Raw genomic sequence first — 25,390 nt, forward strand, 5'->3', positions numbered from 1 at the left:
TTAATAATTTATTTATTTTATTTATTTTTGGCTGTGTTGGGTCTTCATTGCTGCATGCGGGCTTTCTCTAGTTGCGGGGAGCGGGGGCTACTTTTTGTTGCTGTGTGTGGGCTTCTCATAGTGGTGGCTTCTCTTGGTGTGGAGCACAGACTATAGGCACGCAGGCTCACTAGTTGTGGCGCACGGGCTTAGTTGCTCCGCAGCATGTGGGATCTTCCTGGACCAGGGGTTGAACCCGTGTCCCCTGCACTGGCAGGTGGATTCTTAACCACTGCGCCACCAGGGAAGCCCCAATGTAAGAGTCTTAAATACAGCAATTTTGAAAATCTGAGGTTTATGAAAAAAATTCAGTTGTGCTCTGTGAGATGACAAAACCAATAACTTGCCACTTCTTGAGGGCTGTTATTCTGAATTGCCCTTCCTAATTTTTGATGTTAAATTTGTAGTAGGAGATAATTTTTTTCTAATGCCTTTTCTCAGTGAAATTAAAATGATGAAAACAGACCTTGGGTATGTCCAGATCAGAGGTGACAAATCCTGCAGCAGGCGAGTGGGGGACGGTAAGCAGGACTTTCACTTACTGTTTTCTTCCTTCCTTCTTTCAGGTGAGTCCATACTAATTTTACAATGTGAAAAAAAGAGCTAGATAAGGAAAAAGAAACTAAATGATTCACCAGGCTAGAGAGATTTACTTTTATCATCTTCTGAATTTACAGTTGACTTTTTCTTCAACATCTCATTATGAAAAATTTCATACACATCAAAAAGTTGAAAGAAATTTACAGTGAACACGGATAAACCCAGCACCTACATCTTTTGAATTTTTCACATTTAACTCATTACCACGTGCCTCATAGGTGTGCCTGCAGTATGCTGAAGAAATGAAAGAAGTTAAAAGTTGAGGATCTAATTTTGTCTTCTCAATGGATAAAGTGGCCACTGGTGGATTTCATTAGTTTGCTCAGATACACAAGCGTCTATCTAAGACAATCACATAACAAATCTGTCATTTGATTAACAGGTAAGTGTTCATGGAATAACAGGCACAGGAACCATTTGCAGAGGGACTTCAGAACTGGATATGCTCAGAGTGTCCCCACAGGCCTCTAGAGGAGGCTGGATTTTGGAAACACCCCAGAGCCCCATTCAGACCCAAATATGAAAGGCTGAAATGGTCCAGCTGTCAGAAAACAAAACGGTTATAAACTAATGAGAATGATCTTCCTGGTTATTCCCCAAACACTTTTCTGCGCTGGCCTCGCCTAGAGAGTCTGCAAGCGCTCCCGTGTTGGCCCTACCAAGGACGCATCTCGATCTGCTCAGGCATCGCTCACAGGAAAAGCCTTGAAACAAGTGTATGTAAGGATGGGATACACAACAGAACTGCTGTCAGAAACCAGAAACAAAGGGAGAATTAGTCAATACATGGTGAAGGGAACACTGATTAACCAACTGAAAAAACTGACACCCTTAATTTTCGTAAGTGTATTTTTCTTTCAGATGAAAAGAAAAAAATGCCACAACACAAAAAGGTTAACTTACTATATTTTTATTTTAATATTTCTTATATTTGTACCAACATAAAAATAGGTATACACTCTTTATGCTTATAGTTTTTACATGACAATAAAAGCTAAAACATTTACAAATTAAGTTAAAACAAAACCAATAAAACACAAAATTCATCACTTTAATCTATTTAACATGACAAATGATGCTGCTTTGCTCAAATAATAAAATAACATTTTGCCCAAATGAAATGAACCGTAAGTATTTGGTTTAACGGCAGAAAGCGGCAGTCTCAGATCCCGTCTCTCTCTGAACAACAACTCTTGTCCACCTAAGCACCTTGTTCCACTGGTACTGATAAATTCAAGTCTTTCCCTCCCTCTTTCAGAGTATTAGCCACACCAGTCAAATGTCAGCCCTGAAGTGCCCAGTTTATTATTTATTTATTTTTTTTTTTTTTTGCGGTCCGCGGGCCTCTCACTGTTGTGGCCTCTCCCGCTGCGGAGCACAGGCTCCAACGCGCAGGCTCAGCGGCCATGGCTCACGGGCCCAGCCGCTCCGCGGCATGTGGGATCCTCCCGGACCGGGGCACGAACCCTGGTCCCCTGCATCGGCAGGCGGACTCTCAACCACTGCGCCACCAGGGAAGCCCTGAAGTGCCCGTTTTAAAAGGTGTGAATTGAAAAACTGAAAAGATCAACAATTGCCTTCACTGAAATCGGCATTAATCACTACAAATCCAATTAGCTTTAGAATCTGGAGCAGAAACCATCTTCACTAGTTACTTGCTATGATACTTATTGCTAATGAGCTGATGAATCACTCCGTCTGGGAGCCTCAGCACAGAGGCACCAACTGTCAGGGTACAGGCCTGAGTAAGTGTGCGACCTCATCATGTCAGATCAGGTCTAAGGTGTACAACAGCTTCACGCCCTCCTTTCCCATGTTCTCCTGTAATCTGTGTTCCACAGTTTTACTTTTTTTCAAATCAGATTTTAATTTTGAATATTTAACACTATTGTTGATGTGCATTTCACTCTCCTCATGTTTGCTAAGAATATGTGATAAATGCTGCCAATCTTTGCACCCATTCTCATTCTTTAGTTGATTTTTTCCTTCCCCAAAGAGTTTGCAATATAGACAAAACACAGAATCTTTCGAGGTCGAATAAAGTAACCAGGATCTAGTGGTTTTTTCACCATTTGGAAGAATTCTTGTATAGTAAGTTTCTGAAAACTTCCTCCCTGTACTGTCCTTTGGAAAGTTAAAATTTCTCACTTGAGGTGGATCATTTTCAACTAGAGTGTCCCTTTCTTTAATACTCAAAATTCGGGGCCATGTACCCGGATCTGCAGAAAGCACAGCTGGTATAATGGAGTCTTCTGCTTGTTTCTCTTCCAGTTGCTCTTGAAATTTATCAGCTATGGTTGACACAGAAGGAGGTAAATTCACATCCTGTTGGACCAATGGTGTATCTTGGCTACATTCTGCTGAAACTTGTAGTTCTGAAGTCTTTTCCTTTTTCACTGGTATTCTTTCTATTTTTTCCAAAAGTATATTCAATGACCCATGCAATTCTCTTTCATTTTCTTCTCTAACAGCATTCCTTTTTCTGTTTTCTGATGCTAGCACTTTTTTTGAGTTTGTTTCCATCATCTGAGGAAAAATAGATTACAATTTTATTTTAAATTATTAACACTGAAAAAAATTAATGTATATACAAATGCCCAATAAGCACATAAAAAGATGCTTATCATTAATCATCAAAGAAATACAAATCAATACCACCACATACCCATTCACACCCACTAGGATGGCTGTAATGAAAAAAGAGATGATGACAAGCATTAACAGAGGTGTGGAAACACTGGAACCTCCTCAGGAGCTGGTGGCCACGTAAAATGGTGCTACTGCCTGGGAACACAGGGGCAACTCCTCAAAGTTACCAACAATGCAAAAATGAAGACATATGTCCACACAAAGACTTGCACAAAGTGTTCACAGCAACACTAGTCACAGTAACCAAAAAGGAGAAGTAACAATGTGGTGTTATCCATACAATGGAATATTATTTGGCAATAAAAGTTAAGTGCAGTAAAGATATATGCTATGACTTGGAAGCACCTTGAAAACAGTTATGATATGTGAAAGTCCGTCACAAGGTACCACACAGTATATGACTCCATCCCATGAAAAGACACATTAGCTCTCTGGAGTCAATAAAATAAAAATGCAAAAACACAGTCAAAATAACACAGGTGCATACACTGTGAAGGACATCCTGCTAGCTGTAACATTTTAGTACAGGGACCACGGTATCCAACGGCGCTCAAGGAACTAAGAGCATTGTTGATTCAGTCCCGAACGCAGACACAGCGCTGAGCTAAGAGAAGCAGGAGTGACACGATCAGGTTTGTGCTCAAGAAAGACTGCTCTGATGGCACAGCCGTCTCCGGTGCTCAGGAAGGCCGGGGTACAGACAGGCCAGGAGGCTGGGGGGCAGTTTGGGCAAGAGGGGAGGGCGGGCACGTCGAGGGTGTGGTGCTGGAGACAGCGCCGGGAGAGGGTAGGGAGTAGAATATGGGTTAGCTGGTAACTGAGCGGCTCTGGGGACGAAGACAGAGGAGCAAACGTAACCGAAGTTTCTGCCAGGATGGGGGAAGTTTCTGACCGGATGGGGCTGTTTACTGATTTGGGAAACAAAGAAGGAAAGCAGGTTTGGAGTTTCAGTTTTAGACACAGAGTTTGAGATACCTGTGGAACATTCAAATGGAAATTAGATGGATGTACTAGTGTGAAACTGAAGAAATACGATCTATCGATATATTCCGGAAGTCATCAAAATATGTATTCACTGAAACTATGGGATTGGATAAGACTATAACCAGAAGAGCATATTTAAGAAGAAACAGAACGCCAAGGACTGTTAGAGTTATTTTTTTTTTTTAACATAACCAAACCCAAGCCTTGGGCTTATTTCTTCCCTTCCTGAGTTTCTCGGTAGTGAGTAGGCAGTCAAGTTGTTATAATTCCCCACACATCTAAGACTCATCATCCTGGAGATCACTAAATCGAATCCAATGTAGATCCTAGCCTCAGGGAACTCATGGCGTTCGTATAATTAAATGTTGGTATCAGATGCACTAGAGCATATATACTATGTACATTTTTTTGGCCACACCACGCGGCTTGCGGGATCTTACTTCCCCACGTTAATTAAGGTTTCAGGTGTGAGGTCAAATCTAGCTGTGTGACTTTCGGTATGACACTTCTCTGAAATTCAGTATCTTTAACATAGTTCAAAGGTTTTATTTATTTGAAATTGAATATACATTTAATAAAGAACATCAACTAATGATACCTGGCTAATTAAAACAAACAATTAAACTAATTAACCCCCCCCCCGTTCCCAGAAGTTAACAACTTTCAACATTTTTAGCTGATTCTTTTCGTGTTCACTTCCAAATATCAAAATAACATGTTTGTATTGCTTTTACTGATTTTTCCTCCCAGTTTTAGGCATCACTATTGACTTCTCAATGAGGAAGATGCACAATTAGTTCTCCTTCTCACTGTGCTTATCACACACACTCACTCTCCAGCCACCTACTCATCCTTTTTCAACTCTGGCACCACTGATACTTGGCCAGATAATGCTTTGTTGTGAAGGCCTGTCTGGCCCCCACTCAGTGATGCCAGGAGCACTCTCCCAGTTGTGATAAAAAAAAAATGTTGGAAGACCTTGACAAATGTCCCCAGGGGGACAAAATCACCCCCCATTAGGTCAGTGGCCAAGACCCAGATTCCATCTTTACACTGATGACTGTGCATGCTATTCTGAGATAAGCCACTAACTGATAAGCCAGTTTTTCCTTAAGGTCCTCATGTATCACCAAGGCTTTCTATCGTGAAGGCCTGCCACTAACCACTTATAAACACTAACGTGGTACGGGGAAAGCACATTTACAAAACTTCTGTATTATACAGAAATATCATTCCTGTGCTTGCCAACTGCTTATGAGCTATGTACATGACTGACACATGCATGGTAGAAGACAAAAAGACACTTTGGGGGGGGATCAGAGTGGCAGTCAGGATAGTTATTCCAGCAATTCTGAATAAGTGGCTGCTGCCTGTTTCGACTATGTTCACTTTCCCATTTGTACCCCCTCCGGGGTTCGTTTAAAAGTAAAGACTGATAAGCTATGAGCCATCCTTACGTTCTTCAGAGGGTAAGCAGTGTATCTGTCTGAAGTTTATGAACTCATTGTTCTTAACTGAGCAAAAGCACAGAGCCTAAGCAGGTACAGGTCAATCATCCACACACACATACACACCCACGTACAAATATGACTTAAGATAGTTACTTATTACCAAAGCAGAGAGTATTTTTTTAATTTAACCTTTTATACCCAAAATACTGTCATTCAACATGTAATCAATATAATTTTTTTTGAATTTTATATACAGCAGGTTCTTATTAGTTATCTATTTTACACATATTAGTGTATATATGTCAATTCCAATCTCCCAATTCATCCCACCACCACCACCACCCCTGCCACTTTGACCCCTTGGTGTCCATACGTTTGTTCTCTACATCTGTGTCTCTTATTTCTGCCCTGAAAACCGGTTCATCTGTACCATTTTTCTAGGTTCCACATATATGAGTTAATATACGATATTTGTTTTTCTCTTTTTGACTTACTTCACTCTGTATGACAGTCTCTAGATCCATCCACGTCTCTACAAATGACCCAATTTCATTCCCTTTTATGGCTAAGTAATATTCCATTGTATATAGGTACCACATCTTCTTTATCCATTCGTCTGTCTATGGGCATTTAGGTTGCTTCCATGATCTGGCTACTGTAAATAGTGCTGCAATGAACACTGGGGTGCATGTGTTTTTTTGAATTATGGTTTTCTCTGGGTATATGCCCAGTAGTGAGATTGCTGCGCCATGCGGTAATTCTATTTTTAGTTTTTTAAGGAAACTCCATACTGTTCTCTATAGTGGCTGTATCAATTTACATTCCCACCAACAGTGCAAGAGGGTTCCCTTTTCTCCACACCCTCTCCAGCATCTGTTGTTTGCAGATTTTCTGATGATGCCTATTCTAACTGGTGTGAGGTGATAGCTCATTGTAGTTTTGATTTGCATTTCTCTAATAATCAGTGATGCTGAGAAGCTTGTCATATGCCTCTTGGCCATCTGTATGTCTTCTTTGGAGAAATGTCACTTAGGTCTTCTGCCCATTTTTTGACTGGGTTGTTTGTTTTAATATTGAGCTGCATGAGCTGTTTATATATTCTGGAGATTAATCCTTTGTCCATTGATTCGTGGACAATATTGCAAATATTTTCTTCCATTCTGAGGGCTGTCTTTTCATCTTGTTTATAAAAGCTTTTGCACAACAAAAGAAACTAAGTTTCATTAGGTCCTGGTTGTTTATTTTTGTTTTTATTTCCATTACTCTGGGAGGTGGGTCAAAAAAGATCTTGCTGTGGTTTATGTCAAAGAGTATTCTTCCTATGTTTTCCTCTAAGAGTTTTATGGTGTCTGGCCTTACATTTAGGAATTTAATCCATTTTGAGTTTATTTTTGTGTATGGTGTTAGGGAGTGTTCTAATTTCATTCTTTTACATGTAGTTGTCCAGTTTGCCCAGCACCACTTATCGAAGAGGCTGTCTTTTCTCCATTGTATATTCTTGCCTCCTTTATCAAAGATAAGGTGACCATTTGTGCGTGGATTTATCTCTGGGCTTTCTATCCTGTTCCATTGATTTTTGTGTATGGTGTTAGGGAGTGTTCTAATTTCATTCTTTTACATATAGTTGTCCAGTTTGCCCAGTACCACTTATTGAAGAGGCTGTCTTTTCTCCATTGTATATTCTTGCCTCCTTTATCAAAGATAAGGTGACCATTTGTGCGTGGATTTATCTCTGGGCTTTCTATCCTGTTCCATTGATCTATATTTCTGTTTCTGTGCCACTACCATACTGTCTTGATTACTGTAGCTTTGTAGTATAGTCTTAAGTCAGGGAGCCTGTTTCCTCCAGCTCCGTTTTTTTCCCCCTCAAGACTGCTTTGGCTATTCAGGGTCTTTTGTGTCTCCATACAAATTTTAAGGTTTTTTGTTCCAGGTTTGTATAAAGTGCCACTGGTAATTTGATAGGGATTGCACTGAATCTGTAGTTTGCTTTGGGGAGTATAGTCATTTTCACAATATTGATTCTTCCAATCCAAGAACATGGTATATCTCTCCATCTGTTTGTACCATCTTTAATTTCTTTCATCAGAGTCTTATACTTTACTGCATACAGATCTTTTGTCTCCTTAGGTAGGTTTATTTCTTAGGTATTTTATTCTTTTTGTTGCAATGGTGAATGGGATTGTTTCCTTAATTTCTCTTTCTGATCTTTTGTTGTTAGTGTATAGAAATGCAAGAGATTTACGTGCATTAAATTTGTATCCTGCAACTTTACCAAATTCATTGATTAGCTCTAGTAGTTTCCTGGTGGCATCTTCAGGATTCTCTATGTATAGTATCATGTCATCTGCAAACAGTGACAGTTTTACTTCTTCTTTTCCGATTTGTATTCCTTTGATTTCTTTTTCTTCTCTGACTGCTATGGCTAGGACTTCCAAAACTATGTTGAATAACTGTGGTGAGAGCGGACATCCTTGTCTTTTTCCTAATCTTAGAGGAGATGCTTCCAGTTTTTCACCATTGAGAATGATGTTTGCTGTGGGTTTGTCATATATGGCCTTTATTATGTCGAGGTAGGTTCCCTCTATGCTCACTTTCTGGACAGTTTTTATCATAAATGGGTGTTGACTTTTGTCAAAAGATTTTCTGCGTCTTTTGAGATGATCATATGGTTTTTATTCTTCAATTTGTTAATATGCTGTATCACACGGATTGATTTGCGTATACTGAAGAATCCTTGCATCCCTGGGATAAATCCCACTTGATCATGGTGTATGATCCTTTTAGTGTGTTATTGGATTCTGTTTGCAAGTATTTTGTTGAGGATTTCTGTATCTATATTCATCAGTGATACAGGTCTGTAATTTTCTTTTTTTTTTTGGTGTCTTTGTCTGGTCTTGGTATCAGAGTGATGGTGGACTCATAGAATGAGTTTGGGAGTGTTCCTTCCTCTGCAATTTTTTGGAAGAGTTTGAGAAGGATGGGTGTTAGCTCTTCTCTAAATGTTTGATAGAATTCACCTGTGAAGCCATCTGGTCTTGGACTTTTGGTTGTTGGAATATTTTAAATCACAGTTTCAATTTCATTACTTGTGATTGGTCTGTTCATATTTTCTACCTCTTCCTGGTTCAGTCTTGGAAGGTTATACATTTCTAAGAATTTGTCCATTTCTTCCAGGTTGTCCATTTTATTAGCATAGAGTTGCTTGTAGTAGTCTATCTTAGGATGCTTTGTATTTCTGCAGTGTCTGTTGTAACTTCTCCTTTTTTATTTCTAATTTTATTGATTTGAGTCCTCTCCCTCTTTTTCTTGATGAGTCTGGCTAAAGGTTTATTAATTTTGTTTATCTTCTCAAAGAGCCAGCTTTTAGTTTTATTGATCTTTGCTATTGTTTTGTTTCTATTTCATTTATTCTGCTCTAATCTTCTATGATTTATTTCCTTCTACTAATTTTGGGTTTTGGTTGTTCTTCTTTCTCTAGTTCCTTTAGGTGTAAGTTTAGATTGTTTGAGGTTTTTCTTGTTTCTTGAGGTAGGCTTGTGTTGCTATATACTTTCCTCTTAGAACTGCTTTTGCTGAATCCCATAGGCTTTGGATCGTTGTGTTTTCATTGTAATTTGTCTCTAGGTATTTTTTAATTTCCTCTTTGATTTCTTTAGAGATCTCTTGGTTATTTAGTAACATATCGTTTAGCCTCCAATGTGTTTGTGTTTTCTACATTTTTATCCCTGTAATTGATTTCTAATTTCATAGCGCTGTGGTCAGAAAAGATACTTGATATGATTTCAATTTTCTTAAATTTACTGAGGCTTGATTTGTGACCCAAGATGTGATCTATCCTGGAGAACTTTCCGTGTGCACTTGAGAAGAAAGTGTAATCTGCCGTTTTTGGATGGAATGTCCTATAAATATCAATTAAATCTATCTGGTCTATTTTGTCATTTAAAGCTTGTGTTTCCTTATTACTTTTCTGTCTGGATGATCTGTCCATTGGTGTAAGTGAGGTGTTAAAGCCCCCCACTATTATTGTGTTACTGTCGATTTCCTCTTTTATAGCTGCTAGCCGTTTTCTTATGTATTGAGGTGCTCCTATGTTGGGTGCATATATATTTATAATTCTTATAAATTCTTCTTGGATTGATCCCTTGATCATTATGTAGTGTCCTTCCTTGTCTCTTGTAACATTATTTTAAAGTCTATTTTATCTGTATGAGTATTGCTACTCCAGCTTTCTTTTGATTTCCATTTGCATGGAATATCTTTTTCCATCCCCTCACTTTCAGTCTGTATGTGTGTCTAGGTCTGAAGCGGGTCTCTTGTAGACAGCATATATATGGGTCTTGTTTCTGTAACCATTCAGTGAGCCTGTGTCTTTTAGTCGGAGCATTTAATCCATTCACGTTTAAGGTAATTATCTATGTGGATGTTCCTATGACCATTTTCTTAATTGTTATGCATTTGTTTTTGTAGGTCCTTTTCTTCTCTTGTGTTTCCCACTTAGAGAAGTTCCTTTGGCATTTGCTGTAGAGCTGGTTTGGTGGTGCTGAATTCTCTTAGCTTTTGTTTGTCTGTAAAGCTTTTGATTTCTCCGTTGAATCTGAATGAGATCCTTGCTGGGTAATCTTGGTTGTAGGTTCTTCCCTTTTATCAGTTTAAATGTATCAGGCCACTCCCTTCTGGCTTGTATTCTGCTGAGAAATCAGCTGTTAACCTAATGGGAGTTCCCTTGTATGTTATTTGTCGTTTTTCCCTTGTTCTTTTCAAGAATTTTTCTTTGTCTTTAATTTTTGCCAGTTTGATTACTATGTGTCTCAGCTTGTTTCTCCTTGGGTTTATCCTGCCTGGGGCTCTCTGTGCTTCCTGGACTTTGGTGGCTATTTCTTCTCCCATATTAGGGAAGCTTTCGACTATAATCTCTTCAAATATTTTCTCAGGTCCTTCCTCTCTCTCTTCTCCTTCTGGGACACCCCCTATAATGCGAATGTTGTTGCGTTTAATGTTGTCCCAGACGTCTCTTAGGCTGCCTTCATTTCTTTTCATTTTTTTCCTTTATTCTGTTCTGCAGCAGTGAATTCCACCATTCTGTCCTCCAGGTCACTTACCCATTCTTCTGCCTCAGTTATTCTGCTACTGATTCCTCCTAGTGTATTTTTCATTTCAGTTATTGTATTGTTCATCTCTGTTGTTCTTTAATTCTTCTAGGTGTTTGTTCTTTAATTCTTCTAGGTCTTTGTTAAATATTTCTTGCATCTTCTTGATCTTTGCCTCCATTCTTTTTCTGAGGTCCTAGATCATCTTCACTATCATTATTCTGAATTCTTTTTCTGGAAGGTTGCCTATCTCCACTTCATTTAGTTGTTTTTCTGGGGTTTTATCTTGTTCCTTCATCTGGTACAAAGTCCTCTGCCTTTTCATTTTGTTTATCTTTCTGTGAATGTGGCTTTCCTTCCACAGCCTGCAGAATTGTAGTTCTTCTTGCTTCTGCTGTCTGCCCTCAAGCAGAAGGTAGTTTTGACATGTACTCTTTTGAAACGATAACGTGACTGCAATCTTCTATAAGCTGCACCCAAAAGCTTTGTTAAATATGAGGCATAATATATACAAAGAAGATAATAAAGATAACATAAATAAGCCTTCCTTGCAAGAACTAAAAAATCAACTATGGGTATCCACTGTTTCCTCTACTGTGTAATAAGCCTCGCACTTCAGAGTTACTTTTCCTTAAAAGCTAACCATTTAAACCCTCGTCCAGTGAAATGGGGTTAAGAACATTCCTGGTTTTACATTGAGGATCCATGTTAAATTATTTTTTTTTAATTAATGTTTGTGTGGGATAATCTGAGGTCTGGCTTATTTATGTCCATACCAACAAAAAAATTGTTCCAGCACCATCTGCTGAAAAAAATCTTGCTTTTCCCATCCAAATGATTTTGTACTTTCTTCTAAAATCAACTGACTGTATTTGTGTGGTTCTATTTCTGGCCTGTCTATTCTATTGATCTATTTGTTTATATGCCAATACCATACCACTTTGATTACTATGGCTTTTTAATGTCTTTTTTCCCAGGTTTACTGAAGTAAAATTGATAAAAACTGTACAAATTTATGGTGTATGATGCGATGTTTTGAGGTTTTTAATGTCTTGAAATCAGGAAGATGACACTTCCTTAATCCCTACCTCACACCATACACAAAATTAACTTGAGATGGATCACAGATGTAAACATAAAATCTAAAACTAAAAAGCTTATAAGACAACATAGGTAAATATCTTCATAACCTTGGTAGGCAGAGTCCCTAAACAAGACACAAAAAGTACTAATCAGAAAGGCAAATAGTAAACTGGACTTTATCAAAATTTAAAACTTGGGCTTTTCAAAACCAACATTAGGAAAACAAAAAGACAAAACATTGTCCAGGAGAAAAATCTTCTAAACACATTTATTTTACAAAAGATATGTATCCAGAATATATAAAAAGAATTCCTACAACTCAATAATAGAAAGACAATCCAATAAAAAAAGTGAGCTAAAACTTGGATACTTTACAAAAGAAGATATATGAGTGATGAGAAAGGAACAGTAGTTATCAGGAAATTAAAACCACAATGAGATAATCATTTCATACCCACTAGAATAGATTAAATCAATACAGACAACACCAAATTTTGTTGAGACTACAGAATAATTGGAACTATCAAGTTGTCAGTGGGAGTGCAAAATGGTAGAGAAAAGAATTACTCATTGTAACGTCTGCAAAACATAAAGACTTAAAACAAGCTTACTTACAACAATTAATTTTAATACTCATTTGAGTATGAGATGAGAGACTGACAGAAATGGAACCATATGAGATTCTAAGATAAATATGCTTCATGTAAGCTATCAAGGGAGAAGTTACTGCAAACTTGATCATTTAAAACTCATTAAAAAAGAATTACCTGTTTATATTCGTTAACACAACTTTGGCAGCAAAATCTCATCTGCTGACCTTCAATGACTAGGAGATTGTTTCCAGCACCTTTGCTGGGCAGGTACTCCCCACACTGCTCACAGCAATTCATCACTAGACCATTGGCCAACCTGTACTTGTTAAAGCACTGGTTACTGCACAGCTTATGTGTTACATTGTTAACGCTGACTTCATGCCGAATCTAAAAACAAAAACCAATTTATTAAATAAATGAACTGGATTAGCACCATACACGAGATACCTAGTTTTTTCAACAGAAATAAAGAACCTTTAGTAATTTCTCAGTGGATGAAACATTCACGTAAAAGACTTTACAAAAGCACATTTCACTATTCTTTCATTTTTATCTTTGATTTCTTTGTAAAATTGTGCTTTGATTTTATAAAAGGAAAAGTAAGATTCATAGAACAAAAAGCAACAAAATCAGACATTTTAGAATTACAGGGGCTTCCCTGGTGGTGCAGTGGTTGAGAATCCGCCTGCCAATGCAGGGGACATGGGTTCGAGCCCTGGTCCGGGAAGATCCCACATGCTGCAGAGCAACTGAGACCTTGCCCCACAACTATTGAGCTTGCGCTCCAGAGCCTGTGAGCCACAACTACTGAGCCCACGTGCTGCAATTACTGAAGCCCTCGCGCCCAGAGCCCCTGCTCTGCAACAAGAGAAGCCACCACAATGAGAAGCCTGCGCACCACAATGAAGAGTAGCCCCCACTTGCCACAACTAGAGAAAGCCCATGTGCAGCAACAAAGGCCCAACACAGCCAAAAACAAATTAAAGAAATAAATTTATAAAAAAAAATTACAGGAAATGGTTAGCAGGTTTTGATATGACCTGCTTAAAAATAAGTGGATTGGGAATTTGTAGGTATTATAAACTTCACTGCCCTAGAAAACTGGGGTGGGGGGTGGGCGAAGGGAACCAGTATCACCCACATTCAGGATGGAGTCTGTATATACCTAAGTTCTTGCTTTGCTCAGCTCTATGGTAGCTAAGATAAAATTGTGTCTGGGATTTACACGGCTTCAGGGTAATCCAGACCAAATTCAGTTACCAAAGACCATGTTAAGTGGGGAGTCCCTGGATGCCTGGGAAGATGGCAATACCGCCTAAGAAATGTGAAGTGACCTACATACTTTCACTCCACCTGTTCTACGTGTTCTTGTAGGACTGGTTGTTTCCTTCATGTCCTGAACCTACATTTTCATTTACTGTGGCTAATAAGAACAAAATCCACCATAAAACTATTGCTCTCTTTATGAGTACATTCAGTTCCACACAAATGGATGATTACCCCCCATACTATGGGGTGGGACATTTGTTATGAGACAATTCTAACATATGCTTATTATTCCCTTCAACTTCACTGAGTAGACTCAAGACTCATCCATTAGGTAGATGGCAGAACATATAATAGCACCTAAAAGTTAAAATTATCACTGTTAACCTAGATAATAACTTAAGATATAAAATCACAGACCTCTGTTAGTTTACTGCAGATTGTACATCTTGATTTATTCAGAACTCTTTTTCGAAGATTCTGGTTATCTTCATAGGGAGACAAAGACGTACCACAAAATTTTTGGAAGCATTCACTTGACTCCCCTTGAGGAACAAGAGTAGCCTGTTTTGCAGGTGCACCTCTGAAACACAAGGGATAGACACAATTTAAGAACACTGCATTCTTATTTTTTGGCCATGCTGAGTGGCTCATTTCCCCCACCAGGGACTGAACTCGGGTCATGGCAGTGAAAGCCCAGAATCTTAATCATTAGGCCACCAGGGAACTCCCTAAGAACATTGCATTTTAATAAAAGTCAAATATATATGAACAATAATTGACATTTTTCATTTTCTCATGATTTAATCCTAAGAATCAACTATAACTTTTGGATCTAGAAAAATCCACATTTTGGTTTAATTGCTAACAGTTCCTAAATAATATGGCAAGATATTCAGAGATAAAAATATTTTGTTGTCACAGGTTATGACCTTTAGGACCTTGCCACAGGTTATGACTTCTAGAAGCATTCAAAAAGGGTGTTAGCAACCGGGTAGAACCAAGGTAGAGGATGGGGAAGGGGGTGAGGCAAAGGCAGTGGTGGGGTAGGGTTGATTTATTTCTATACCTAAACTCTATTTTCCTGCCAAGAGTAAGTACAATACAAATAACCCACAGCTCTGACATATGCTAGGACAACTCAAGCTCCATAAACTTGAAGAAACCTGTGCATCAATTCTATCCATGAATCTTCCGCAACTCTCTAAGTACATTCAGGACACAATTCATACTGCCAGTATCCAATCATATGGAAGCATGTTGAAAGGTACGGCTTACTTTTTACATGTCACCTTGCGTTTCTTTGGAGTACGCTTATGAGAGAAGGAAGAGAGGCAGGTGGTAGAACAGAAGAGGTGAGCTGATCCTTTTCGCTGATAAGCTGTCTGTCCCTTCTGTAAAGGCTTTTTGCAGTTTGCACAAGTGATTTTAGCTGGTTTAGTGGGTTGCTGTTGGACAGAAGGCTGGAAGATCTGTTTAGGAAGTGAGTCCACTGGTGATAAAGAATCCACCCCTGGCTGTTTCTGATTACGGGGAAAGGATGCTGACTGGGAGATCCAAGAATCTTGAAAAATAAAACACATAAGAAAAGTCACGGAACAGTTAAAAACTCCCATCAGAAAAATATTTAAATTTTTCATTTTGCACAAGTCTAAGAGAATAGTGAGGAAGCCTTGCTGTACAACCCCAGGGGGACTCTCCCCTTTGTACCCTAAGTGAATGATGCTCTATTGTGCCAACACTGGAAATGGCGGCCCCGGAACTGTGCAATGCGGTAGCCAGCATCTCCAAGTCAGACCCTCTGTGCTAGAGATTGTGCAAGTAATTTAAACTAGGTCTTGGTATTCTCAGCTACAAATCACAATGATACCCAACCTATTAGTGTTATGAAGACTAAATGAGAGGGACTTCCCTGGAGGTCCAGTGGTTAGGACTCTGCGCGCTTTCACTGCCATGGCCCAGGTTCAATCCCTGGTCAGGGAACTAAGATCCCACAAGCTGTGCAGCAGGGGAAGAAAAAAACTACATGAGATAATGCATATAGTAAAGCATTGTGTTCTGTACACAGGGTACTTCCTAAGGTACTTTTTCTTTTCTAAGAGAAAAGTATTAATACATTATAAAATAAAGCAAATATACAAATATAAAGATTATAGTCTGGTGTATGATACCCATTTTCATAACAGCTTTCCCCCTAACATTTTATTATGAAAAATTTAAAGCATATAAAGCTGAAAGAATTTTACTGTGAAAAATATGTCCATCATATAGATTCTATACTATTTTACTTTTTGCTTTATCACGTTTTCTATTTATTCACCCCGCTAAATAATCTATCTTCTCTACGTATTTCAAGTAATTTGTAGGTACTAGTGCACTTCCCTCCAAAATACTTGCAAGTACATGTAATTTAGACATAGCATCTTAAGGCAACTCTGTCTACAATTACCTGCCAGCCTTCTAGACTATTTCCCAGGCATTAGTGTAGGTGGTGGATTACACAGGAGACCCAGCTTTCCTACCTTCACACGGGGACTCCATCGTATATTACTGTTAGCTTCAAAATGGTACAATATTATGTACAGGTAATAGTGCCTCTCAAACCTTAACATGCATACGATCACTTGGGAATCTTGTTTAAACAGAGATTCTAAATCAGTAAGTCTAGGGAGGGGCCTGAGATTCTGCATTTCTAACTACCTCTTGAGTAATGTTGAAGCTTTGAGAAACAAGGCCCGAGAGCACTGAATTATTCTGTCATCTCTCTTCAAAAATAGCTTTTGTCGTTAGGTAAAGGTCTATGGCCCCTCCACCTATTATAGCTCTAAGCGCCTCTCATAATACTACCAACACTAACAACTCTGTTTTCACTTCTAAATTCCTACCCATTGCTGCTTCTAATTTTGTCCTTTTCCAGATATTTTTATCTTAACAGGCAAAACCAAAACAGAACAAGTAACCAAAGGAATTCTTTCACTCCGCAGAAAGATACGCTGGCAAATATGAAGTATATACCATAAAGTTTTGTTTTGGCCGCGTCACGCAGCTTGTGAGATCTTAGTTCCCTGACCAGGGATTGACCCTGGCCCCACAGCAGTGAAAGTGTGAAGTCCTAACCACTGGACCACCAGGGAATTCTCTGGGCTTTTTTTTTTTTTTTTTTTTTGCAGTACGCGGGCCTCTCACTGTTGTGGCCTCTCCCGTTGTGGCGCACAGGCTCCGGACGTGCAGGCTCAGCGGCCATGGCTCACGGGCCCAGCCACTCTGCGGCATGTGGGATCCTCCCGGACCGGGGCATGAACCCGTCCTCTGCATCGGCAGGTGGACTCTCAACCACTGCGCCACCAGGGAAGCCCTGGGCTTTTTAATTTTGTACACTTACCCATACTTAAAGGGGATAGAGTTATATATAATTATGTAAAGTGAGACATCAACTATACTGCTCAATAGATTCTGCAGGGTTTTTTTCACTTTAGCATTGGTGCATACATAAGTAAAGCAAATGTTTTCTTTGTTTATACTGCAACTATTGAATTTCTCCTAATTTCAAAGTTTCTTATTTCATCAAATTCTTATTTTATCGTGTTAGTTTCTACAGGCTAAATAAAACAGGGTCCCCAACCCCTGGGCCTGGGACCAGTAGCAGTCCAAACGAGCACAGCTTCACCTGCCACCCCCCATCCCCCCATCGCTTGCATCACCTCCTGGAACATCCTCCACCCCCCACCGTCCGTGGAAAAACTGTCTTCCACAAAACCAGTCCCTGGCACCAAAAAGGTTGGGGACTGCTAAAATAAAAGGTCTCTCAACCAAATTCTTCCATGCTCTATCCCCAGAATAAATTTTAAGAGAAGGGGCCCAGAAGGATTTAATCCAAATCCCTCCTTATATGCAAGGAAAATTAAGGCCTAGAAGCTAGAGGTGATTTGCCCAGAATTCCAGTAAGTACCAGACCCACTATTTGAGTTTTAGATATTCTTTTTTATTTTATTTATTTACTTATTTTTTGGCTGCATCAGGTCCTAGTTGCGGCGTGCGGGCTCATTAGTTGCGGTGTGCGGGCTCTCTAGTTGTGGCGCGCAGGCTCCAGAGCTCGCGGGCTCAGTTGCCCCGCGGTATGTGGGATCTTAGTTCCCCGACCAGGGATCAAAGAGGCACCTCCTGCAATGCGAGACGGATTCTCAACCACTGGACCACAAGGGAAGTCCCAAGTTTTACAGATTCTTGATTTCTTCCTGCATCTAAACTCTTCTGCCTAAAGAACAACCTTTTAGTATTTCTTTAGTGTTGGTCTGCTAGTGAAGTTACTTCAGTGTCTCAGTGGGGTTTTTAGTTGTTAAAGAGTAACACATACACATGAAGTTTATAATCTTAAGTGCACAGCTCAATGACCATCTTCACAATGAATATGTACTTCTATGACCACCACCCAGATAAACACACAGAAAACTTCCAGGATTCTCATGTCTTTTCCACGCAGTCACTCCCCTCCTTTCCCACAAGCCATCCATATCCCCACTTCAAAGATAAGTTCTGCCTTATTTTGAACTTCGCCTATGAAATCACGTAGTATGTACCCTCGTCTCAACATCTCATCTGTTTCACTCACACTGAAGGTAGTCGTTCATCTGTTTCCATTGTTGAGTATTCCATTGTGTGGCTGATACTATTTATCACTCTACTGCTGATGACATTTCGGTTGCTTCCAATTTTTTTTTGGTGGGGGGACATCAAAGGTTTATTGGGTAAGGGCTATTGGGTTTATTGCCCACAGCAAAAGTTCCTGGAGCAACACCCCACTGTGTACAACAGACAGGAGGCAGGACATGGGACCAGTCTTTGCTACTCAGGGGAGAAGGAGGCTACCATCTACAGGCGGATGATTGCTTCCAATTTTTGACTATGATTTCTCTACATGTCTCTTAAGGGTCTCTTGCGTATTTATCCTGCTCAGAATTTGTAAAGGTTCTCGAATTCAAGGGTTGATGTTTTTCTCCATTTTAGAAAATCCTCAGTTACACCTCTTCTGCCTCATTTCTTTTTTCCTCTTTCTGGGACGTTAATTACATGTCCTTTTCATCAAATGTCCTAAGTCTCTTACATTCTTTTCTGTATGTCCCCCTTTTGGTTCTGACTCAGTCTAGATAATACTCTGATACATATTCCAGTTCATTCACACTCTCTTCAGCTGTGCCAAACCTACAGTTAAAATGTAGACTGTCTGATACTCCTAGTACCTGCACCCCTTGTGGGTTCATTTCTATTGTCTGCTTTTTCTCTTATTTCATTACATGGCCTGCCTCCTCATATCCCTAATAGTTTTACATGAAAAACTGAAAAAAAAAACTGAGACTCTGGATTATGTTAGCATCCCCAATCCAAAAGTCGATATATATATATTTTAAATCAGTGTCCGTCTTTGTTGGCCCCTGTGAGTCTGTTGAAAGTTCCCCTTAGATTCTTAGCAGCCTTTTCTGGAACTGAACACATACCCGTTAGAGAAAAGCAACCCCAAGTAAGAGATGACTCCTCTGAGGCTTCTTCTCAGATATGAGAAACATTTTTTTAGTGTATTTGTAGCTCTGTGATGCTTTCGATATTTTATATGTTTTGTCTCCCTGTCCCCCATTATTCTCTGCAGGAGGGACAGGAGTTACCTATCGATTATTAAAGTCTATTATTATCAGAAGAAGAACTTCCTAGAATCAGTATCATAGCCAGAAATGTTTATAATCCAACAAAAATACAACACAGATGCAAGAACAATTTCTAAGTCTGAGTATTTTCTTTGATGAAATTTTGCTGTTTACATAAAGATACATGATGGCTGAAGAACTTTCACTGAAATACAGTCTACCCTAGAGGTTAAAGAAAAGATTAAATGACTCAAAGGTCCATTCTAATGGACATGATCTTATTTTCATAAGATATTACACAGTTTTATTTGTACTTTATGCAGAGCCATAATTTTATAGGATAAAATTTGAACCCTTAAGCCCTAGATTCAAATATAACTCAACTCCAGAAATCCTCATCTTGCTCTTATTTTTTTTTCTTTTTTCTGTGCTGGAAATCCTTCATTCTATAGAAGTGGGAAGCACACAGCAACTAAAGTAAGATACTCTGGGGGAGCTCTGACTCTAAATAACAACAATTACAATAGTAATACAATGGTCACCATATTATTCTGTAAGTCTTCTGGTAAAATTGGTTAATTTTACAAAAGCTGACAGCAAGCAAAAACAAAATTTAGGGTTAATACTAAAATTAGACAGCTTTCACTATGCTACATCCAACTTAAACAAAGAGTGAAAAGAGCAACAACAAGAAGACAGTCCTGGGGCTTCCCTGGTGGTGCAGTGGTTAAGAATCTGCCTGCCAATGCAGGGGACACGGGTTCCAGCCCTGGTCCGGGAGGATCCCACATGCTGCGGAGGAACTAGGCCAGTGTGCCACAACTGCTTAGCCTGCACTATAGAGCCCATGAGCCACAACTACTGAGCCCACACGCCACAACTACTGAAGCCTGTGCCCGTGCTCCGCAACAAGAGAGGCCACCGCAATGAGAAGCCCGTGCACCGCAACGAAGAGCAGCCCCCGCTCACTGCAACTAGAGAAAGCCCGCGGGCAGCAACGAAGACCCAACGCAGCCAAAAATAAATAAATAAATAAATAAATAAATAAATAAACTCCTTTTTGACAAGTGACTCCACCTTTCAGAAAGCTTCAGACACATCTTCACCATCACTCTTTACCTGACAACTCTGTAGACCCTCTTTTTAGAATTCTGGGCCAAATGGTATTATTTAAAGGATAGGGCCTCCCTGGTGGCGCGGTGGTTAAGAATCCACCTGTCAATGCAGGGGACATGGGTTCGAGCCCTGGTCCGGGAAGATCTCACATGCCGTGGAGCAACTAAGCCCGTGCGCCACAACTACTGAGCCTGAGCTCTAGAGCCTGCGAGCCACAACTCGAGCCCCACACGCCTAGAGCCGATGCTCTACAACAGGAGAAGCCACCACAATGAGAAGCCTGCGCACAGCAACGAAGACCCAACTCAGCCATAAATAAATAAATAGATTTATTTTAAAAAAATAATAATAAAATAAATAAAGGATATAATTCTGTAACTTTTTTCCCCCGAAATAGAACTTTAGAGAACCCAGGAACACTGTAAATTCATCCACACTTCAAAGATAACAGAAATTCACTGCCACAGCACAAACAAAATAGTTTAAATGTAGTTAAGAACGTCTTCATATATATGAATGAATGTCAGGGGAGTCCTTTAATGCTTTTTGTCTGTTACTTTTTAAAATCATTGATACCTCACGGCATGAGAAAATTATCACTGTAATATAAAATACAGTTTTGAATTAATGAGATAAAAGGATGACAAGAATAAAAATACATCCAAGAGCAGTCAAAACTACTTTCAAACAACTTTTGCTAGTCTCAATTATGTCCACAATTTGAGTGGAGCAACAGTATAGCATCTAACTACAGTATGATTTTTTACAGTTAAGTATCAGTCTATGTGCTATGCCTTTAAATTGATCCACTTCATCATTCAATACACAACTTCAATTTACTCCAGAAGGTGAAAAACGGTCAAGGCTGAAACATAAAAGAAATACATGGCAAGCCTTCTGGTTTTAACTTCACTTAAGAGCTTATACGTACATAAGATGTAATTCATGCTTGTAAAAATATACATGTAAAATTTAGGAAATAATTACAAAACAAAAAATAAGTGAAAAAAAAAAGAGTGAAAGAAACAAATCAATTACACTGCAATAAAAAATTTTAAAAAGAAGAGTGAAAGAAACAGAGATCCAAAAGAATGATTTTCAATGGACATTATTTCAAGTCTTCAACATCATCTTCAACCGCTTTTAAGCTTAACACATCACTCAATACAGAAATCACAAGTTTTTTATATTAATTTTCAGGTTTCACTCAATTAATAAACAAAAGATGTACATAGTAATAAGTAGATGACAAACATAAATGAACAAATTCATAAAAAGTCTGCAAAAGTATTTTTAAAAGTTCAATGATCATTAAGAGGATATCACCTCTAAATGATCAGTTTAGCAAACATTAATAATACTCCTACCCCTGAGGAGAGCTTACAATATTATAACAACAAAAAAAAACACCGTAATTTTTTGGTGAGGACCATTCTGTATTAACCATGAAAAGCTTTAAAAATATGTTGACATCTGACTTGGCAATTTCACCTACAGAAACTTTTCACTAGAAAATATGTGTGACAAACTTAGAGATATTCATGAGAAACCTGTTTATAACTGCAAAGACTAAGACACAAGCTATTAAATAAATTATGAACATAAAAAGCTTACTATATTTGACATAAGCGAATACGCTAAATGATGAAATGTCAAATGCTTCCCCTCCACCCCAGGTCAAGAACAAGACAACAGAAGGCGCTTTCACTGCTGAGTGCCTGGGGTTCAATCCCTGGTTAGGGAACCAAGATCTTGCAAGCTGCGAGGCATGGTCAACAAAAAAAAGAACAAGACAAGACTTTATACTCCGATCACTTCTATTCAACATTACATAAGAAATAAAAGGGGATCTGCCAGGCCAAACTATTTCCATAATAAAACTAAGATTATGTGCCTTTTTCATCGTGTTGGCATCTGCACTAATGGGGCAGAAGCAATGATGTTAGGTAAAACTGCTGGCAGTGGAACCAAACTGTACTAGTAAAATTTTCTTCACTACCAGGCACTTGCACAAAAGAAAGGAAAAGTAGCACCTGTACTTCCTATTGTTCTTCCAACAACAACTGGTCAACACAATTCTGATGCTATAACTACCTGGAGTCAGCACCAGCCCCCATTTTGAAGGCAGAGTCCACAAGACTGCCCTCACTTTACATGCCACCTAGACTTCTGGCCAACTGGCTGTAAATGTGGGAGGTTCCTAAGGCCCCTTCAGATTTGATAATTTGCTAGAATGATTCAGAGAACTCAAGAAAGCTCTATACTTATGATCAGTTTTATTTAAAGGATACAAATCAGGACCAGCCAAATGAAGAGACATACGGGGTGAGGAAGGGTCCCAATGCCAGAGCTTCTGTGCCCTCTCTCTGAGGAAGCGGGTAGCGTCACCCACCCGGCACAGATGAGTTTTTACTGGGTTTCATCGTGTGGGTGTGACTGGTGGGATTATTCGCTGCGTGTGACTGGACTCAATCTCCAGCCTCTCTCTCCTCCATGAAGGCTGGGCTGGCTCAAAGGCCCAACACTCAAATCACACGGTTGGTCTTTCTGGTGACCCTCAGCCTTAATCATTAGTTATTAGGAATCTGGTAAATTTCAAGGATTTATTCTCTCTCCCAAGAACCAGGGACAAAGGCCAGTGAAATTATTTATTATCCAACAGAAGTCCTTAGTGAAAAGGTAAAAATTAGTATTAATTTTACTAAATTTCAGCCTCTGACTACATCTTAATACTCTGTATGATGAACAGGGAAGCATCCAGAAGCCACTTCTGTTTCATACCAAAGAACAATGAGAAAGAGTGGAAAAGCACTTGTAAAATTGTTGCACTGCAAGCTGAACTAGCCTTAAAGGAATGACAAAACAAACTGGTTATTGACATTTTCTTAAAATAAGCCTTTCACTTCAAAAAAATAACAGTATTTGTTGCCAGTGAGAAAATTTGAGCTTTCGAGTGAAAATCAGAGTCTTTGAAAACCTGCATCCACCACTGCTAGCGTGACAGCTTTCTAAGGTGTCAACATTTAGAAGACCTAGGTAACTCAGTGAATCAACACTTTCCAAATAATTAAAGCACAATGTTACCAAATCATACAAAGGTAAAATTCATTCAAAGATAAATGAATTTTAATGTAATAAAGCATGAAAAGTTCATTATATAGTTTCAGATTCCACACTGTAGGAACTTTTAAGAAACTACCACTTATCAAGTTTTGGTGCTGTGTCAAAAGGAAAAGGAAAAAACTATCCATAATTAACTAAAAAGGCTACTAAAATATTGTTCCATTCTACAGCCACGTATGTATGTGAGGCCAGATTTTCTTCTTATACTTCAAACAAAAGAAGATATTGCAACACATTCAATGTAGAACTAAATTTGAGGAGCTAGATATACCTTGCTGTTTTCTATCAAGCCAGACTTCCAAAAAATTTGTGGGGCTTTCCTGGTGGCGCAGTGGTTGAGAATCTGCCTGCTAATGCAGGGGACACGGGTTCAAGCCCTGGTCTGGGAAGATCTCACATGCCGCGGAGCAACTAGGCCAGTGAGCCACAACTACTGAGCCTGCACATCTGGAGCCTGTGCTCTGCAACAAGAGAGGCCATGATAGTGAGAGGCCCGCGCACCGCGATGAAGAGTGGCCCCCGCTCAATGCAACTAGAGAAAGCCCTCGCACAGAAACGAAGACCCAACACAGCCAAAAATAAATAAATAAATAAAATTTTAAAAATAAAATGCTTTATAAAAAAATTAAAAAAAAATTTCTGTAACTGTAACACATCACTTTTCACTAAATTTCTTTAGTGAAAGTAGTTATCTTTCATTAAAAATATGTCACATAATAATTTTGTTAAATGAATAAATACCTTTTAAATTTATGTTTTAATTTCTAATATGATAACAGATTAAAAACAAAACAAAAAACTTTGGGATCCTCAATCACTTCCAAGAGTGAAACTGAGACCAAAAAGTTTGAGAACTGTCCTATAGAAATTAATAAACAATACAAACGAAGACATTTAGTGTGAGAGTTTCAATAGTAAAAAATGAAAAGCCATACAAATGCTTAAAAAGTAGAGGAATAAATATCTCAGACAAAGGAATATTTTATAGCCACTGAAACCTCTACTTTTAAAATGACATAACAGGGGCTTCCCTGGTGGCGCAGTGGTTGAGAGTCCGCCTGCCGATGCAGGGGACGCGGGTTCGTGCCCCGGTCCGGGAAGATCCCACATGCCGCGGAGCGGCTGGGCCCGTGAGCCATGGCTGCTGAGCCTGCGTGTCCAGAGCCTGTGCTCCGCAACGGGAGAGGCCACAACAGTGAGAGGCCCGCATACCGCAAATAAATAAATAAAATAAAATTTAGATTAAATAAATCAAGAGAACACAAAACTAAATACAATATGCTCTAAATTCTATTTTTAGAACCACAGAGGCACAAGACTGAAAGCAAACAAAACAACATTTTAAGTTGTCAGTCACTTCTACTTAGTAAGGTAGGTGACAGATACTATTTTCTTATTTCTAACTATGATTTCCTTCAAACGTTCTGTAATATTCTCATAACCAGAGAAAAAGATTAATTAAAAAAAATTTTTTAAGAAAAAAAATACTAGCATTCCATTAAAACAACCAGTGATTCGGTTCTTAGTTCTAATTACTTTCCAGTCCTTTCCTAAAATTCTAAGTTGGTCAATAGCTAAAAGCACTAAAATGACCCAAAACAAACAAACACAAACAAAAAACAAACAAAAACCTGAAAAAACAAACAGCACACCAGGTCATGAAAAATCCACAAAAAAGATTTGCTAAATTTTAAATAACTTTCATTATATTTTACCAGAACACAACTGGCCTCATAAGAGTCTTTAAAATACAGATATCT

General features: G+C 38.9%; 1 protein-coding gene across 9 annotated transcripts in view; it reads right to left on the reverse strand.

Moving 5' to 3' along the window:
• Positions 1-1,533: 1,533 nt before the first annotated feature.
• The window catches only part of LOC101337293 (zinc finger MYM-type protein 5), a 91,488-nt gene continuing 67,631 nt past the window's right edge, over positions 1,534-25,390 (reverse strand). For 5 of the 9 annotated variants that reach the window (XM_073794918.1, XM_073794917.1, XM_073794919.1 and 2 more), the window contains 4 exons: positions 15,034-15,319; positions 14,176-14,338; positions 12,664-12,876; positions 1,534-3,165 (listed from right to left, as the gene is read on the reverse strand). In XM_073794918.1, the coding sequence (XP_073651019.1) occupies positions 2,407-3,165; positions 12,664-12,876; positions 14,176-14,338; positions 15,034-15,319 (1,421 nt within the window). In that variant the 3' untranslated portion in view covers positions 1,534-2,406. The other 4 variants (XR_012327491.1, XM_073794922.1, XM_019936953.3 and 1 more) reach the window with 4 other exon arrangements.

This window comes from Tursiops truncatus, chromosome 18 (genome assembly GCF_011762595.2).
Source record: "Tursiops truncatus isolate mTurTru1 chromosome 18, mTurTru1.mat.Y, whole genome shotgun sequence".
NCBI lineage: Eukaryota > Metazoa > Chordata > Mammalia > Artiodactyla > Delphinidae > Tursiops > Tursiops truncatus.